Source organism: Heterodontus francisci, chromosome 1 (genome assembly GCF_036365525.1).
Source record: "Heterodontus francisci isolate sHetFra1 chromosome 1, sHetFra1.hap1, whole genome shotgun sequence".
NCBI classification, from domain to species: domain Eukaryota; kingdom Metazoa; phylum Chordata; class Chondrichthyes; order Heterodontiformes; family Heterodontidae; genus Heterodontus; species Heterodontus francisci.
In genome coordinates this window covers 175271515-175291574 of record NC_090371.1, presented here as the reverse complement: position 1 = coordinate 175291574, position 20060 = coordinate 175271515, and the positions used below count along the sequence as shown (strand labels likewise).

At 40.9% G+C, this 20060-nt stretch overlaps 1 protein-coding gene across 1 annotated transcript in view; it reads right to left on the bottom strand.

Annotated features, from left to right (window-relative positions):
- Nucleotides 1–1115: 1115 nt before the first annotated feature.
- The window catches only part of wdfy3 (WD repeat and FYVE domain containing 3), a 498547-nt gene continuing 479602 nt past the window's right edge, over nucleotides 1116–20060 (bottom strand). The window contains exons 65-66 of the mRNA XM_068038896.1: nucleotides 5866–6063; nucleotides 1116–4003 (exon numbers count right to left, since the gene is read on the bottom strand). Of these exons, the coding sequence (XP_067894997.1) occupies nucleotides 3883–4003; nucleotides 5866–6063 (319 nt within the window). The 3' untranslated portion in view covers nucleotides 1116–3882. The remainder of the gene's footprint in view (nucleotides 4004–5865; nucleotides 6064–20060) is intronic.

The following is a 20060-nucleotide window of genomic DNA, read 5'->3' as shown; positions in this document are numbered from 1 at the left end:
TTCCATTCAACACAAAAAGCATTTTCTGTTAAAAGCATGGCACCTTAAAGTGATTTGTTCCCTCTATGTGGAAAGGAAGGAATTATATTGTATCTGCAAGGTAATCAAATGCCTAATAATATGAATTTGTGCTTATGGTTGCACATTTCCAACTGCAAGGAGAAACCAAGCAGATGATTAGTGTCTCCACAGTGATAGAAAAGATGAATCATCCTTGATCATTTTCTCTGTGGGGACATATACCTAGTCTCAAAATCTGAGCACAATGTTCCATCTCAGCATAGAAACACATATTGGAGCATCATGGAAGGGTCAGGACACCAAATCACTAAAGTTTACTGATTGCAACACATACAAAATATTTAATCTTGTTCAGTATTTTCAGTTGGAACAGATTGTCACTAATCGTGCAGTTAAAAGGTTGAATTGTATACAGGATTGGGACAAATAAAAATTTCACACAAGCTACAATTCAGTTGGTGGATAAAAGGTAACGGGTACTGCAGGAATTAAACAACAAATTAGCAACAATGAAAGAACACAGTGTATAAAATGTACCAAACCCCACCCAAAAAAAACTCCTTCATTGACAAAGCAATCAAAAACCTGATAAAACTGCATAATTCACTACCCACTATACACCTATTATACCAGATATACCCTCGGTGAATTTAAGATGGTAATCCAATCTTGAGCTTCTTCTTGCAGTTTCACACTTGAAACCAGATCATTGGTACCTAGAATCCTTAGGTGATAAATGTTTAACAACTGTGAATTTCCTTAACAGTTACACACAATGTCTTCCTGATGAGCTCAGAGTCTGCAGTATTTGTTACAAGATTCCAACACTTGCATATTCTTTTTTCTTAACACAATTAAAAGGAAACAACATGCTACAATATGTGCTTTCACTGACACTCTTCACCTTAGAAATATAGCTCTGTACGCTGCTTTTGTATCTCAAGCAAATTGCGTAAAGATCAGAAAAATATTAGAACTTTAATAAATTATACCAGATAAAAATGGTTCCAGAATGGATCTCACATTCATCAAAGCACAAATAACCAATCAATTAACTAATTTTTGTTAATGTGAACTTACAATAGTAAACAATATTTGGTGGTAAATAGCAGGTATTTATTTAAATGAAAAAAAGTTTAGTACCAGGACTTGTCTCTATTGCATTAGTTACATATGTATTTGTGTGACTGTAGCTCTTTTGCATTAAAGACAAATATACAATGAACATTCAGATACCACAGTTTACACACTAATATAATGCATCAGTCTAGCACAGGAACCACCAAAACAAAGGATTTCAGATCTCATATATAGTACAAAAATCCCACTCCAGTTCAGCCAGTTTTCTTCATTTCAGATTCATTACTGTACAGATAATGGTCATCTGGGGAGGGAGGGGTACAAGTAATTGATTAATATATTAAACAAAAAAGGTGGAAAACAATATACATTTTACTGACACAAAAAGTCAGCTGTGTTAATCATGCAACAAGTAACAAAACTTGCTGAAATTAAAAATACTTCAAAAACAGTATAATTGCATAAATATTATACAGTTCATTTACTGTAAAGAAATGCTGTCTTTTAAAATGATAGAGAAAATGTATATGATAAAATGATTCCTACTGGTTTTATACACAATAGCAAGGTGCAAAATCATTTTCTGTAACTTCGGTATCGATGTAGACAAGTGTTGCTCTTTAGCAGCAGGTTCTACTATTGTAAGCACAACGGTACAAATTGCACAATACATTATACAGAGAAGTACACATGAATAATGCGTTTTACAAGGGAAAAGGGAAGATGAATATGTTAGTTCTGCACAAAGATTATATTTGCTACAACATGGATTGCTCTAAGTGCTTTCTACAGAATATGATATAGTACATGTTGATATGCCCATCACAATTTTAACATAAAAAAAGTTCATTTTAAATAAACATGAAGATCAGTTACCCTCCTAAGAGGTGATCCGTGCATTGGTAGCAGCATTTAACGTAAAAAGAAACGTTTACTGCCCACAGTACCACTGCAATAGGGCAAGCGGCCTTTAACAGCCAATGAATCTACAATCTCGTCTGATTCCCAGGGACCCTCACTATAATTAACACATTAACAACTACCAGTAGTTGCTTCACTGCCCCAGTCAATGTGCTTACAGACATTGGCTGTTATTTAACAGCAACATTTTTTGACAGCTAATATAAAATACTGAGGTCCATTATAAATGTGCTCTGTAAATGGGAACTGACTGTAGTATTTTCCCTTTTATATGCCGTGGTTTTTCAGAAATTACTACCTGGAGCATCACGCCAGCCATCAGAGTCCATAAACACTAAACTGATCGGTACAACATTTATTAGCAATTTGATCAACTAAACATGTGGAAAACATTTCCTTAAATAAATTCACTGAATGGCTATTAAAGGTCAACTGGATAAACAAGATCACTGAATTGTTGCTGACACATTGTGCTGTAATTTCTAAAAATTGGGAAAGATCTAGGAACTTAAAGGTTTTACACTCTGCAGTGAACATTCTATCATAGGGTTCATTGAACAACTGCAGCCTAACATGTCTCCTTGCTTTACCACATGATACTGGATACATTCTAACATAACATCGTTTTAAATAATGCTGCTTGACTGTATTATGACTTAATATGCCATATATTGGTGTACAGAGAAAATACTGCTTTTATACTTGCTGGTCTAGAATACATTAATATTTTGTAAACAGCTTGGATAAGGTAGAAAATGCATCTACTCAAATTACAATAGTACGACGTTTAATTTATTTCAGTTTACATTTTACCCTAATTGCAGTGCACTGTGCTTGGTGGAACAGAATTTAATGGTAAGGAAGTCACCAGGTTTATTTTCTTGCTTCCCCACTGCCCCCTACCAACACCCCTGCTCCCCCTCAAAGCACACATGCAAAATCAAAGCCTTGCATTGTGGTAGTGCAATGTTGAAAGTGCCACTTGTATTTTCAAGCATTGCAAGTGTCCTATTGCTCCTAAAAGGAGTTAAATAAATGTTTGTTAGAACACAGATGCTGATGTTATAGCATAGGAATATCCCAGATAAACTTTAGTATTTTCAAGAAGGTATGAATACCAAGGAAGCTATTATTCTGAAAACAGACAGGTACAATGACATGACTGGTCTGAAACTGCTGCATGCCCCTTTTTCTTCGATACCGTGAGCTTATGTAATGGAGGAAACAAACTCACAAATCCATTATTGTTTGAATCAAACAATAATTAAAATTAAAAAAACACAATGCAGGGTATTAATGCAATTGATAATGATGGGTGTTCCGGTTAGATTTTGTACATTTTCATTATTTCCTAAAATAGATACAGAATGATGCTGGACACAACAATTGATTTCTTAAATCACACAATTAGTGGTTAGTAGGACATCTTGCAACAGGCAATTCAGAAGTTCCTCTTGTTAAAAAGGCCATTACAACTATTTACACTATAAACAAATAGGATTCTTGCAAAGATGGCAGATTTACATCTAAAATCTTACAAGCCACTAGTTCCATGAATATGGGTGACATTACCAAGATGTTTGAGTGATAGTTTTAAGTCCAGAACTGCCAAAATCATACTCTCAGCACATTCCAGAACATTCAAACCAGCTACAACTTAGGCATAGAGATGAGCACATTAACTGCAAGGCAAGTGATCCCTTTCTATTCAGTATATTACAGTGCTTCAACACAGTACAAAGAAATTTATGTAAACTCTTTTTTTCTCTCCACAAGACTTTCTTTTTGCATAAAATCATTTGAAATAGCTGGGAGTAACAATGATTCTACTTGTCTGGTCACTGATAGATCAATAACTTGTTAGTTCCTCGAGCTCTCCTCAGTTCCCTTCTCCTGCTGCAGGTTATAGTAACAATTCTGACAGACACGGACTGGTGAGGAGATTTTCAAACGTCTGATCTCAGACTGAAATCGACTGCACCTGTAATATGAAATAGAGTAGAATCTAAAACAATTGCAACGATTTTTTTTCTTGAAAATTGTATCAAAATTAGTGTTACAAAAATTCAGATATCATCTTTATGGCTTAGAGGTCTAAATTGATACTGGGCCACTTCACCAAATAGGGGCATGAAAATCAAATACTATTCTTGACAAAAGACAAGAGCAACCTGTCAAAGATCTCTTTTAGTGTCTGCAAACAATATTAGATTACCAATGACTGGTAGTTTTTCTTGTATTTTGGACACAGTTCAACTCACATTGACAAAATGAACAAATCTTCACGCAACAGAAGAAAAACAGCTAAGGCCCATTAACAACTTTGCACTACATGCAACTATCTCAGGTGGTCTTTCCAATTTCCTTTTCATAAAAGGCCTTGCCTTGAGTTACATGTTAAGTTTTTCTCAGGAAGAGAAAGTAAAATCAAATAATGTGAGAATGCAACATTCTAGGCAAGAAGTTTATCAAAAAACTCCAAATTTTGCCGAGTTAGAAAGAACACAGAAGTAGGAGAGAGGGAATTTTATACATGATGGTTGAATGAAGAACCACAGAAATGTCAGTGCAGCTGGAAGCAATTCAACTACTCACACCTGTGCTGGTGCTAGAAAACCATACATTGGACGTACAAACTAATAGGCTACCTCATTTTATTCAATCTCCATATATATTAGTAAAATATGTCAAAGCAGTGTGAAAAAGCTGTAAGCAGAATTCTCTGATCAGAAATGTTAAAAACCAGTTCAGAAATTCAGAACAAATTCATTAAGACAACACTGCTCAACTTGTAAAGATATTGCATACAGCTGGCTTATAATCTGAAAGAAAGACTTTGCATGTTGACGCATGAGGTAACTACAATACAAGTTGAATCACCTCTAATGCACAAGTGACATGCATTAAGTAACTTCACCTAACTCACAACAGCTTTATCAAACTCGGAATGGCAGTCTACACATGCAATAACTTTAGGTGTATGAATTTACATAGGCGCAGTAATGTGTAAAATTTAGAAGGAAATCAGATCATTCGTTATGTATAATGAATTTATTGAGATGAACACAACTAAATATAAATACTGATAAAGTTTACTGGCTTGGTTGTTGTGTAGGCCCAAAGACTGTCCTGCGGAGCAGGGAGAGGGGAAATTACCTTTAAGATGTGTCCTGATAGTTTGTCTTCAGTCTTGGACTGCCCCCAGAATCTCCTAAGACCCTCTAACCTGCACAAATCTTTCCATGAGGTTTCTACAGGTACTCTTCCACTGGGATGCCCAATGGTGAAAGGTAAGGTGGGAAACAGAAATGGTCCCTCCTGCCTTATTAAAATAGTAACAGCGGGCCTGCATTAATTCCAGGCATAGATCTACTGCCACCTATCAGGTACACGCCGGGAACTCTGGGCATGATGCAATGGGGACAAAGTTCTAATGTGGTGAGTTTCCACCCTAGTTCCCTTTGCATTTCTCCTTCCAGGTGCAGTGCAAAGGAAAACCTCACTAATTGAGCCTACCTGTATTAAGTAGCTAATTGAATATTTGTGGAGATATATTAAATAACCCAGAATATTTCTTTGCTATTTCACTCATGAATGTGAATTTAGCTGATAAAATTCATGCTTTTGTTGCTATTCCACAGAATCATCAGAAATGTTGAGTATTCTATTCTCAATTTCCACTCAGCCATCTAAATCAAGATCTAATGAGATGTTAGTGCTGATATATTAAAACTCAACTGCAGTTGTACTTCATCTGATTTAAATACAGTAAAAGGTTCATTATGGAATGCACATCAAAAAGAGCACCCCAAATTTTGCAAAACATATTACATGCCCTCTTACTTTTGACAGAAGAGCTGTCCACAGTTTCTACAGTGATGGCGTCTCTCAGTCAGGGAGAAGCGCACCGAACATCCTGAACAGCAATCACCTCCATCATCTTTAATCCAGTGGTCAGCAGCTGTCCTCCCTGGCTGATCACTCACTGACCAGCTAAACACCCGACCTCGTGCATCACCTACCAGAATTTTACTGTGATCCCTGCAGGGAAGGAAACAAAATAGCAAGACCAAAATGACTGCATTAACTAAGTTACTGATCCATTTAATATGTTAAATTCTGAAAAGTGTTTTCATTTTGAAAACCTGTAACATTTTAACCCAAGTGTAGTTTCAATGGTCATTTTAACCTATTCAAAACATTTTTCATTCAATAGTAGATGATAATTGCAAATAATATAAAAATAATCTGAAAGCTGCATATGTAAAGTCAGATTTAGGAGGTGGGTCTTTATCCTGGTCCCTTTGCCCGCCCCTCCTTATTCCAACTGCCACTCTAAGGCTCAAGGAGCTTTTAAGAATAATGCTACTTACTGAGCACAACTATTACATAAAATCATTCACACGAAGTAAATGTAAATTGCTTTAAAATCTCTTTTCCCCTATTTTTTTTTCTTTCACATACTCATCTTCATCCTTTCTTTTCAATTATTTCTCCCTCTTGAACTCTGCCTCCACTGATAATAGGGCCTATTTTCAGAGATGGCCATGTGGCGTAAAAATCTGTCTCTGGTTGGGAATTAAGCTGTTTTCTTTTGCCCAATCAGAAGATGGAGGAGTAAAATTTGACTTGATCACATCATTAAAGTGACAGGCCAGATGTTTCATGGGCAATTCAGCAAACACCATGAAGTAAAAAGCACAGAGTAATTGTCAGCAGCCTGGTTAGGAGGAATTACCAACATGAATTACCTACAGCTGCACATGGGGGTTGAGTTTCTGAGCACTGAGAACGTACACTACCACCTAAATAAAATCAGTACTTCAATTTTTCAAATGGAATTCAGTATCTAATAAGAGAAAGTTACTTTTAAACATCAGTTATTTAGCCGATCTCAGCCTTGATGGCAATAGGTTGGTATTACAGGCACAGTAGCATGGTGATACTGGATTTGCAACCTGAGCATGAGACATCCTCGGACAAAGAGGACACAGAGGACAGCCAAGGCCACGCACGCACGGAAGATCAGAGCACAGTGATGGAGGCCAGACATGATGAGCAGTGCATAAGGAATGCAAGGCAGAGACTAATAATGGCATGTTTTCACAATTAGTTCACAACTGAATTGTGAAATCAATTTTAATAAATCTGGTCATTTGTAGGCTGGTCTAGGAGAAATATGACTGAAAGCTGCTGGATTATTGTAAAAATCAAACTAACTGCCACACCTCTTCCTGGTCTGGACTACAAGTAACTCCAGTCCCACAATATGTCTGAAATGGGCAGTTGGAAAAACAATCACTGCAGAATGCCCATCATTTTCAGAGGAAAAGTAGAAATATGCAGTAGATGTCACATTGGCCATATCTTGAGAGTAAAAAAAAAAACCTTTGCCTTGTGTTGCCTTGGAAAGTGAAACCTAGCTTTCGGGGCTCCTGGTCCTGATCTAGTAATCCAATAGAAAGAAATGTGGATCTTGGAATTGGATATGATTAGGCATGGATGTGCTGCTTTGAATCCTTTCCTCATTGATTAGATTCATATGTAATGAATGATCACTTGGTCAATGGAGGGCCTCCATCACCCATGATAACATACCCTAGAGTGCTTTCAGAAACTCAAAAAAAGAACTGGAAGTATTTAAAATAAAAGCTTCAATTATTAGGATGGTTTATGAAGATGGGCACACCTTCATGATTTCTGTATTATATTTTGTGTGAGTTTACACCATGCAAAGACGTTTTGAAGAGGTGGGCCAAGTGGATCAAGTATCAGCTGGAGATCATTAAGGGGACAGTGATCATTGTATCATAAGGTTTATGCTGACTATGAAAAAGGACAAAGAACAATCCAGAGTAAGATTAATTAACTTGGGGGGGGGGGGGGGGGGGGTAAGCCAAATTCAACATGTTAAGAATGGAGCTGGGATGAATGAATTGGAGTCAAAGGTTGGCAGGAAAACAGTAGCTGAGCAATGCGCTACCTTCAAAGAAGAGATAGTTCGGGCACAGTCAAGGTATGTTCCCTTGAAGGGGAAAGGTAGGGTAAACAAATCCAGAGCTCCCTGGATGATAAGAGAGGCACAGGTTAAAATAAAGAAGAAAAAGTGTGTTTATGACAGATGCCAGGTAGAAAATATGATCGAGAGCAAGCTGAATATAGAAGGTCCAGAGGGGAAGTGAAAAAACAAATAAGCAAAGAGAAAGCATGAAAAGAGACTGGCAGCTAACATTAAAGGAAATACCAACGTTTTCTAGACGCATATAAATAGTTAAAGGGTGGTAAAAGGAGGAGTTGGGCCAATTAGGGACCATAAAGGGGATTTATGCATGGAGACAGAGCTGAGGTATTAAACGAATACTTTGCATCTGCCTTTACCAAGGAAGATGATGCAACCCAGGCATTAGTGAAAAAGGGGGTAATTCAGACACTAGAAGGGTTTAAAATTGATGAGGATGTATTAGATAAGCTGTCTGTACTTACAGTGGATAAAGCACCAGGACCGGATGAGATGCATCCAAGGATACTGAGGGAAGTGAGGCTGGAAATTGCAGAGGCACTGCACATAAAATTTTCAGTCTTCCTTGGACTTGGGGGTGGTGCCAGAGGACTGGAGAATTGAAAACGTTACCCCCTAGTTCAAAAAAGGGTGTAAAAATAAGCCCAGCACCTACAGGCCAGTCAGTTTAACTTCGGTGGTGGGTAAACTTCCAGAAAGAATAATTCAGAACAGAATTAATAGTCACAAGGACAAATGCGGGTTAAATAAAAGAAAGCTAGCATGCATTCCTTAAGGAAAAATCACGTTTGCCTAACTTGCTGGAGATTTTTGAGGAGCTAACAGAGAGGGTTGATGAGGGCAATGCAGTTGATGTGGTGTGCATAGTCTTTCAAAAGGCATTTGATACAGTGCCACACAACAGACTTGTGAGCAAAGTTATGGCTCATGGAATGAAAGGGACGGGAACAACATGGATACGGAATTGGCTGAGTGACAGGAAACAAAGAGTAGAGGTTAATGGATGTTTTTCGGGCTGCAGGAAGATTTGCAGTGGAGTTCTTTAGGGATCAGTGTTGGGACCCTTGCTTTCCTGATATATATTAATGACCTAGACCTTAGTGTACAGGGCACAATTTAAAAATTTGTGGATGATACAAAACTTGGAAGCATTGTGAACTGTGAGGAGGATGGTGTAGAACTTCAAAAGGACATAGACAAGTTGGTGGAATGGGCGGAAAAGTGGCAGATGAAGTGCAATGCAGAGAAATGTGAAGTGATTCATTTTGGTAGGAAGAACATGGAGACACAGTATAGAATAAAGGGTACAATTCTAAAGGGGGTGCAGGAGCAGAGGGACCTGGGTGTTCATGTGCATCAGTCATTGAAGGTGGCAGGACAGATTGAGAGCGCGATTAATAAAGCATACAGTATCCCAGGCTTTACTAATAGGGGCACAGCGTACAAGACTGTTATATGAAAAGGAAGAATGTGCAGGGTTATGGGGAGAAGGTGGGGAATGGCACGAAGTGAATTGCTAATTCGCAGAGCAGGTACAGACATGGGCTGAATGGTCTCCTTCTGCACTGCAATAGGTTTGCATTTCTGTGATTAGCTACGGCCAGTTGCATTTCTGAGGAAAACTAAGTGTACTGCAGCATGAGGACTGCAGCGAGGTTGTCCAGGATAAAGCCCTGATAGCCTTCAAATGCAAGCTCATCAAATTCCTGATCCTTTGAAGGACAAGTAATATATTACAGGGATAATTCTGTCATCATGTTCTTCCAGTAGGTTGGAGAATCGGGACCACTAAGTTGTATCTCCAATCCGCATATTCCTTCAGTGCAGCTTCCGCATTGGGATGGAGACTTCCAAATAAACTCTTTAATGACAACAGGGTGTAAGGATAAACCCAGCAACTACTGACCAGTTGCTTCAACCACAGTGGTGGATAGGCTTTTAGAAACAATAATCCGGGACAAAATTAACAGTCACTTGTACAAGTGTGGATTAATTAAGAAAGCCAGCACGGATTTGTTAAAGCCAAATAGTGTTTAACTAACTTGATTGAGCTTTTGATGAGGTAACAGAGGGGGCTGATATATGAACATACAAATTAGGAGCAGGAGTAGGCCACTCAGCCCTTCGAGCCTGCGCTGCCATTCAATAAATTCATGGCTGAACTGATTACTCCACATTTCCACCTACCCCCGATAACCTTCCACCCCCTTGCTTATCAAGAATGTATCTAACTACTCTTGCTCCTAATTCGTATGTTCTGCCTTAAAAATATTCAAAGACTGCTTCCACCGCCTTTTGAGGAAGAGAATTCCAAAGACTCATGACCCTCAGAGAAAAAATTTCTCCTCACCTCTGTCTTAAATGGGTGACGCCTTATTATTAAACAGTGATCCCTAGTTCTAGATTCTCCCACAAGGGGAAACATCCTTTCCACATCCATCCTGTCAAGATCCCTCAGGATCTTATATGTTTCAATCAAGGCGCCTCTTACTCTTCTAAATTCCAGCAGATACAAGCCTAGCCTGTCCAATCTTTCCGCATAAGACAGCCCGCCCATTCCAGGTATTAGTCTAGTAAACCTTCTCTGTACTGCCTCCAATGCATTTACATTCTTCCTTAAATAAGGAAACCAGTACTGTACACAGTAATCCAGATGTGGTCTCACCAGTGCCCTGTATAGCTGAAGCATTACCTCCCCACTTTTGTAATCAATTCCCCTCGCGATAAATGATAACATTCTATTAGCTTTCCTAATTACGTGCTATACCTGCATATTAACCTTTTGCAATTCATGCACTAGGACACCCAGATCCCTCTGCATCTCAGAGCTCTGCAATGTCTCACCATTTAGGTAATACGCTTCTTTTTTATTCTTCCTGCCAAAGTGGACAATTTCCCACTTTCCCACATTATACTCCATTTGCCAGGTCTTTGCCCACTCACTTAACCTATCTATATCCCTCTGTAGCCTCCTTATGTCCTCTTCACAACTTACTTTCCTATCTATCTTTGTGTCATCAGCAAATTTAGCAACCATACCTTTGGTCCCTTCATCTAAGTCATATATATAAATTGTAAAAAGTTGAGGCCCCAGCACAGATCCCTGTGGCACACCACACATTACATCTAGCCAACCTGAAAATGACCCATTTATGCCTACTCTCTTTCCTGTTAGCTAACCAATCTTCTATCCATGCCAATATGTTACCCCCTACACAATGAGCTTTTATTTTCTGCAATAACCTTATCAAATGCCTTCTGGAAATCTAGATACAATACATCTACCGGTTCCCCTTTATCCACAGCACATGTAACTCCCTCAAAGAACTCCAATAAATTGGTTAAACATGATTTCCCTTTCACAAAACCATGTTGACTCTGATTATCATGAATTTTTCTAATTGCCCTGTTATAACATATTTAGTAATAGCTTCTAATATTTTCCCTAAGACAGATGTTAGTTTCCTGCTTTCTGTCTCCCTCCCTTTTTGAATAAAGGAGTTATATTCGTTATTTTCCAATCTAACAGAACCTTCGCCGAGTCTCGGGAATTTTGGAAAATTAAAATTAACGCATCAACTATCTCACTAGCCACTTCTTTTAACACCCCAGGATGAAGTCCAGCAGGACCCGGGAACTTGTCAGCCCACAGCTCCAACAATTTATTCAATACCACTTCCCTCGTGATTGTAATTTTCTTGAGTTCCTCCCTCTCTTCTATTTCCTGACTTACAGCTAATACTGGGATGTTATTTGTATCCTCAATAGTGATACAAAATATCTGTTCAATTCATCTGCCTTCGCCTTATTGTCCATTATTAATTCCCCAGACTCACTTTTTATAGGACCAACGCTCACTTTGTTAACGCTTTTCTTTTTAAATATCTATAGAAACTCTTACTATCTGTCTTTATATTTCTAGCTAGCATTCTCTCGTACTTTAATTTTACCTTTATCAATCTTTTTGTCATTCTTTGCTGTTTTTTATATTCTGTCCAATCTTTTGACCTGCCTCCCATCTTTGCGCAAATATAGGCTTTCTCTAAGTTTGATACTATCTTTAACTGTCTTAGTTAACCACGGATAATGGGTCCCACCCGTGGAATTTTTCTTTCTCATTGAAATGTATCTATTCTGTGTATTCTGAAATATCCCCTTAAATGTCTGCCACTGCATCTCTATTGACCTATCCCATAACCTGATTTGCCAGTTCACTTTAGCTAGCTCTGCTTTCATGCCCTCATAACTGCCCTTATTTAAGTTTAAAATACTAGTCTTGGACACACTCTTCTCTCCCTCAAAGTGAATGTAAAATTCAATCATGTTATGGTCACTGCTACCTAGGGGCACCTTACCTAGGAGGTCATTAATTAATCCCATCTCATTGTATACCAGGTCTAGTATAGCCTGCTCTCTGGTTGGCTCCAGAACGTATTGTTCCAAGAAATTATCCCAAAAACATTCTATGTACTCCTCATTTAGGCTACCTCTGCCCATCTGATTTTTCCTGTCTACATGTAGGTTAAAATTCCCCATAATTATCGCTGTACCTTTCTGACAAGCTGCCATTATTTCTTCCTTTATACCCCATCCTACAGTGTGGTTAATGTTAGGTGGCCTGTACACCAGTCCCACAAGTGACTTTTACCTTTATGATTTCTCATCTCCATCCAAACTGGTCTCCTGAACTTAGGTCCTCCCTCTCTATTGCATTAATACCATCATTAATTAACAGAGCTACCCCTCCACCTTTTCCTAGCTTCCTGTCCTTCCTAAATGCCATGTACCCTTCAATATTCAGGTCCCAATCTATGTCATCCTGCAGCCATATCGCTGTAATGGCTATCGGATCATACTTATTTATTTCTATTTGCACTCTCAGTTCATCGGTTTTGTTTCGAATGCTACTTGCATTCAGATACAGAGCCTTTAGTTGTGCCCTTATATTATTTTTGTAACCTCTAGCCTTATCTGTTGATTTACTCAGATTTGTATGCTCTGTCCCTTCCTGTCACAGTCTGTTCATCATTTCCCATATTAATACCTTTCTCTCTTGCATTGTCTCTACTCCTTGATTTACCATCTTTCCAAATTTCATCCCTTGCCCCTACTATTCAGTTTAAAATCCTCTCTACTTCCCCAGTTATGCAGTTCACTAGAACACCGGTCCCAGCAAGGTTCAAGGTTAGACCGACCCAATGGTACAGCCACCACTTTCTCTAGTACTGGTGCCAGTGCCCCAAGAACTGGAACTCAATTTTTAGATTAGATTAGAGATACAGCACTGAAACAGGCCCTTCGGCCCACCGAGTCTGTGCCGAACATCAACCACCCATTTATACTAATCCTACACTAATCCCATATTCCTACCAAACATCCCCACCTGTCCCTATATTTCCCTACCACCTACCTATACTAGTGACAATTTATAATGGCCAATTTACCTATCAACCTGCAAGTCTTTTGGCTTGTGGGAGGAAACCGGAGCACCCGGAGAAAACCCACGCAGACACAGGGAGAACTTGCAAACTCCACACAGGCAGTACCCGGAATCGAACCCGGGTCCCTGGAGCTGTGAGGCTGCGGTGCTAACCACTGCGCCACTGTGTCGCCCTCACCAGTCTTTGAGCCACGCATTAATTTCTCTAATCTTATTAGACCTATGCCAATTTGTATGTGGTTCAGGTAATAATCCAGAGATTATTACCTTTGAGGTTCTGCTTCTTAATTTGGCACCTAGTTCCTCATACCGACTATGCAGAACCTCTTTCCTTGTCCTGCCTATGTCGTTGGTACCTACATGGACCACGAAGATTGGATCCTCCCCCTCTCACTAAGTTCCTCTCCAGTCCTGAGCAGATGACCCAAACCCTGGCACCGGGCAGGCAACACAGCCGTCTGGACTCTCGTTCATTGCTGCAGAGAACAGTGTCAATCTCCCTAACTATACTGTCCCCTACTACCACTACATTCCTTTTTTCTCCCTCCACTTGAATGGCTTCCTGTACCATAGGGCCATGTTGGGTTGCTCATCCACCCTGCAGCCCCCACTTTCATCCAAACAAACTGAAAGAATCTCAAACCTGTTGGGCAATCGCAAAGGCTGAGGCTCCTGCACTCCTGCCCTCTGGGTCCCCTTACCTGCCTCAGCTGCAGCCACACTCTCCCTGACCACTGAACAAATCAGAAGACCCTATCCTAAGGAGCGTGACCGCCTCCTGGTACAAAATGTCCATGTAACTTTCCCCCTCCCTGATGTGTCGCAATGTCTTCAGCTCGGACTCCAGTTCAATGACTCTGAGCAAACGCTCTTGGAGCCGCAAACACTTACTGCAGACGTGTTTGCCCTGGATTACGCTAGCATCCAGGAGCTCCCGCCTGCTGCAGCCGTGACACATCACCTGTCCTGCCATCCTTAACGTGTTTCAATTAACTACTTAATTATTTTATTCTATTATTTATTTTATTTTCCCTTTTTTAATATGTTTTATTAAGCTGATGAGATTAATGCAGTTGGTGTGGTGTCGAGGGACTTCCAAAAGGCATTTGATACCATGCTACATAATAGGTTTGGCAGCAAAGTTGAAGCTCCTGGAATAAAAGTGACACTGGAAATGGAATTGGCTGAGTGACAGGAAACAGAACGGTTAACAGTTGTTTTTTGGACTGGAGGAAGATATACAGTGGGGTTCCCCAGTGGTCGGTACTAGGACCACTGCTTTTCTTGATGTATATTGATGACCTAAACTTGGGTGTACAGGGCACAATTTCAACATTTGCAGATGACACAAAACTTGGAGGTATTGTGAACTGTGAGGAAGATAGTGATAGACTTCAAGAGGACACAGACAGGCTGATTGAATGGGCAAACCCGTGGCAGATGAAATTTAATGCAGGGAAGTGTGAAGTGGTAGAGAGAATGAGAAGAGACAATGTAAAATAAAGGGTACAATTCTGAAGGAGTTGCAGGAACAGAGAGAAGTGGGAGTACTGGTGCACAAATCATTGAAGGTGGCAGGGAAGGCTGAGAAAGTAGTTAAAAAGGCACATGGGATTCTGAATTTTATAAATAGAAGCATAGAGTACAATAGCAAGGAAGTTATAACAGACCTTTATTAAACACTAGTTTAGCCTCAACTGGAGTATTGTGCCCAGTTCTGTGCACCACACTTCAGAAAGGATGTGAAGTCTTTAGAGTGGATGCAGAAAAGATTTACAAGAATGGTTCCAGGGATAAGGGACTTCAGTTATGTGAATAGATTGGAGAAGCTGGGGCTGTTCTCCTTAGAGAAGAAAAGGGCAAGAGGAGATTTGCTAGAGGTGTTCAAAATCATGAGGGGCCTGGACAAAGTAGATTGAGAGAAACTGTTCCCATTGGCAGAAGCGTCGAGAACTAGAGCACACAGACATAAGGCGAATGGCAAAAGAACCAATGGGGTGACATGAGTCGTTAGGATCTGGAATACACTGCCTGAGAGTGTAGTGAAGGAAGATTCAATTGTGGCTTTCAAAAGGGAATTGGAAAAGCACCGAAGAGGAAACATTTGTAGGGCTATGGCGAAAGGATTAGGGAGTGGGACTAGCTGGTTTGTTATTGCAGAGAGCGAGCACAGAGACGGACCGAATGGCGTCCTTCTGTGCTGTAACCATTCTATGATTCGAAGCGGATCACCAAATGCCCAGGGACTACAGTTCATATTTTATTTGCTTGTGTTTAAAATGTGTAACAGATTGATTGCCTGACCATTGAGAAGAATTCATTTCATCAGCACCTGGATCTGTATCTTAGTAAAGACAACGATACAATTAAGAAACAGCCTCACTGTCCCTAGCTCCCTACTTAATATTGTTTTGAAGCATGAGGGGGCTTTGCAAGAGACCATCTTCCAACAGAGACCCAGCAACTAGTGGAAAAAACTATAAATACTAAAGAACTGAACAATGCATAGATTATGTTACAATATAAATCCTCCTACTGACGGGGTGAACACAGAAAAGGAAAATGCCAGGAATCTTAAAATGAAAATGAGCAGCTGGTCAATCAGTATCTGTACTGTATTTATGTGCTGTAAGAGGCTGTCCTTGTCAGTCCTATGAAATTAATTTCTTCAGCCTGACCCTACTAGCTCTGATACTTAACTCTGAAATATTAAGCTCTCTTTCCCTTTACCCCTTCTATTTCTTATCTACATGCTGCCCTTTGGCAGCATCATCCAAAAGTTAGTTTTGACTTGAATGCTGATAACACTCAGCTCTACCTCACCATCACTTCTCTCGACTCCTCCGCTGTTGCAAAATTGCTTATCCAACACCCAGTACTGAGCAGACATTTCCTCTAATTAAATATTGGGAAGACTGAAGCCATTGTTTTCTGTCCCCGCTCCAAACTCTGTTCTCTAGCTACCATTCCTCTCCCTGGCAACAGTGTGAGATTAAGTGTGTCTGCTCGCAACCTTGGTGTCACATTTGACCCCAAGATGAGCTTCTGACCTCATATTCGCTCCATCACCAAGACCACCTATCCCACCTCTGTCATAGCACCAAACTTCGTCCCGTCTCAGCTCATCAGCTAATGAAACCTCACTCATACCCTCATTCCTCCAGACTTCACTATTCCAACACACTCCTGGCTGGTCTCCCATATTCTACTCCCCGCAAACTTGAGGTCATCCAAACCTCTGCTGCCCATGTCTGAACTCGCACCAAGTCCCGTTCCCTTATCACCCCTGTGCTTGCTGACCTACATTGGCTCTGGCTTCCGGTCAAGCAACATCTTGATTTTGAAATGCTCATCCTTGTTTTCAAATCCCTCCATGGCCTCACCCCTCCCTATATCTGTAACCTCCTCCAGCCCCACAACCCTCCAAGATATCTGCGCTCCTCTAATTCTGGCCTCTTGTGTATCTCTGATTTTAATTGCTCCATCATATGTTCCGGGAGAGCAGCAGAGAGGAGCCGACCTGCGGAAAGAACACGGAGCAGGAAGCCGATAAATAGAGCCCGAGGATCACGGCCTAGGGCACTTACCTTCCAGGAGAGGAGCGAACCTGCAGGAAGAACCCGGAGTGAGGAGCAGGGCCTAAAGCACTTACCTTCCAGGAGAGCAGCGGACCTGGGGGAAGAACACGGAGCGGGGAGCCGATAAATAGAGCCTGAGGATCGCGGCCTAGAGCACTTACCTAGAGCAGGAGAGGAGTCCAGGCACGCTGGGGTTTGAAAAGTGAGCAGCGACGTCACAGGAAAGTTGCAAGGTGATTGGTTGGTGAGTAACTGCTGTTAAGGATTAACTCTAAATAGCTGTTCGTACACTACTGTTAGGGTGTGTGTGTAAATAGCTTAATAATAAGGAACAAGTGAGTAGTTGTTTGTTTTTAGTAAGGTTTATTTAACTAGTGAACTGTATTGATTTTTAGTAGGATTTATCAGTACTAGTAAGGTCTTATTAATAATTCTAAGCTGTTGTAGTATTGGTAAGGTTTCTTTAGCAGTAGCAAAGGGTCAACTAATAAATAAAGGAATGACAGGGTTGCTTCAACCTTGAGAGTGCACCTCCTGTGCTATGTGGGAGCTCCAGGATGCTTCCCGTATCCTGGAGAACCATTTATGCAGGAAGTGTCATCAATTGAAGCAGCTCGAGCTCCAGGTTTTGGAACTTGAGCGTAGCTGGAGACACTGCGGTGCATTTATGAAGATAAGAGCGATGTGGAGAGCACGTTTATAGATGTGGCCTCCCCACAGCTTAAGAGTATGCAGGGAGAGAGGGAACGGGTGACCACCAGACATTCAAAAAGAATCAGGCAGGTAGTGCAGGAGACCCCTGAAGGCATTTCACTCTCCAACAGGTATTCAGTTCTGAGTACTGAGGAAAGTGATGCTTCGTCTGGGGAGTGTAGCCAGAGCCAAGTCCATGGCACCACAGGTGTCTCAGCTGCACAGGGCGGGTACAGGGAAGACTGGAAGAGCCATAGTGAGAGGTGATTCAATAGTCAGGGGAACAGATAGACGTTTCTGTGGCCGCAGACATGAATCCAGGATGGTGTGTTGCTTCCCTGGTGCTACGGTCAAGGATGTCACTGGGTGGCTGCAGAATATCCTGAAAGGGAAGGGTGAACAGCCAGCAGTCGTGGTCCACATTGGAACCAACGACATAGGTAGAAAGAGGGATGTGGTCTTGCAGTCATAATTTAGGGAGCTAGGCAAGAAATTGGCAAGCAGGACCTCAAAAGCAGTAATCTTCGGATTACTCCCAGTGCCACGTGCAAGTGAGTATAGAAATAGAAGGATAAGACAGATGAATACGTGGCTGGAAAGATGGTGCAGGAGGGGGGGCTTCAGATTCCTGGAAGATTGGGACAGGCTCTGGGGGAGATGGGACCTGTACAGGCCGGACGGGTTGCACCTGAACAGAGCCAGGACTGAGTTCCTTGCAGGACGTTTCACTAGTGCTGTTTGGCAGGGGGATAGGGACCTGAGGGTAGACTCAACTGGGACAAAATCAGAAATTAAAATGGAAGACGGAAAATTAATGGACAAGTCTGGAAGAGAGAGGGAATGAGGGTTAGAAAATTTTTTAAAAGTTTTGCAGTGCTCAAGGGTATCTATTTCAATGCAAGGAGTATAGCAAATAAAGCAGATGAGCTGAGGGCACAGATAGACATGTGGCAGTATGATATCATAGCAATTGTAGAAACATGGCTTAAGGAGGGACAGGAATGGCAGCTCAATGTTCCTGGTTACAGGGTTTTCAGATGTGATAGGGAGGGGGACTAAGAAAGGAGGGGGAGTGGCAATTTGAGTCAAGGAAACTATTACAGCTGTGAGGAGGGATGATATGTTGGAAGATTCATCAAATGAGGCCATATGGATTGAGCTAAGCAACAAAAAAGGGGCAATCACACTGCTGGGAGTGTACTATAGACCCCCAAACAGCCAGAGGGAGATAGAACAGGTATGTAGGCAAATCTCTGAAAAGTGAAAGAACAATAGGGCAGTAATAGTAGGGGATTTTAATTACCCCAATATTAACTGGGACAGTTTTACTGTGAAAGGAATTGAGGGAGCAGAATTTTTGAGGTGCATTCAGGAGAACCTTTTTGCCCAGTATGTAGCAAATCCAACAAGAGAGGGCGCAGTTTTAGGAAATGAAGATGGACAGGTGGAAGGAGTGGTAGTAGGAGAGCATTTTGGTGGTAGTGATCATAATTCAGTTAGTTTTAACATAATTATGGAAAAGGACAGAGATAGAACAGGAGTTAGAGTTCTCAATTGGGGCAAGGCCAATTTTATTAAACTGAGGAGTGATGTAGCAAAAGTGGATTGGAAACAGCTAATTGAAGGTAAATCAGTGTCAGAACGTGGGAGGCATTCAAAGGGGAGATTCAATGGGTTCAGGGTAAACATGTTCCCACAAAGAAAAAGGGTGAAGCGGCCAAATCTAGAGCCCCGTGGATGTCAAGGAGCCTACAGGGTAAGACCAGGCAGAAAAGGAAAGCTTACGTCCGACACCGAGAACTCAATACTACAGAGGCCAAGAGGAGTATAGAAAGTGGAGGGGTGAAATTAGGAAAGCAAAGAGAGGGCATGAAAAAATATTGGCAAGCAAAATCAAGGTAAACCCAAAGATGTCTTATCGATACATTACGAGCAAGAGGATAACTAAGGAGAGAGTAGGGCCCATAAAAGACCAAAAAGGTAACCTATGTGCAGCAGCGGAAGCTATTGGTATGGTTCTTAATGAATACCTTGCGTCTGTCTTCATAAAAGAGGGGGACGATGTAGATATTGTAGTTAAGGAGGAACAGTGTGAAGTATTGGATTATAGGGAGAGAGGTAGTATTAATGGGATTAGCATCCTTGAAAGTTGATAGATCACCAGGGCCGGATGAAATGTATCCTAGGCTGTTAAAAGAGAGGAAATAGCAGAGGGTCTGACCATCATTTTCCAGCTCTCATTGGATACAGGTGTGGTGCCGGAGGATTGGAGAATTGCTGCGTTGTACCTCTGTTTAAAAAGGGAGTG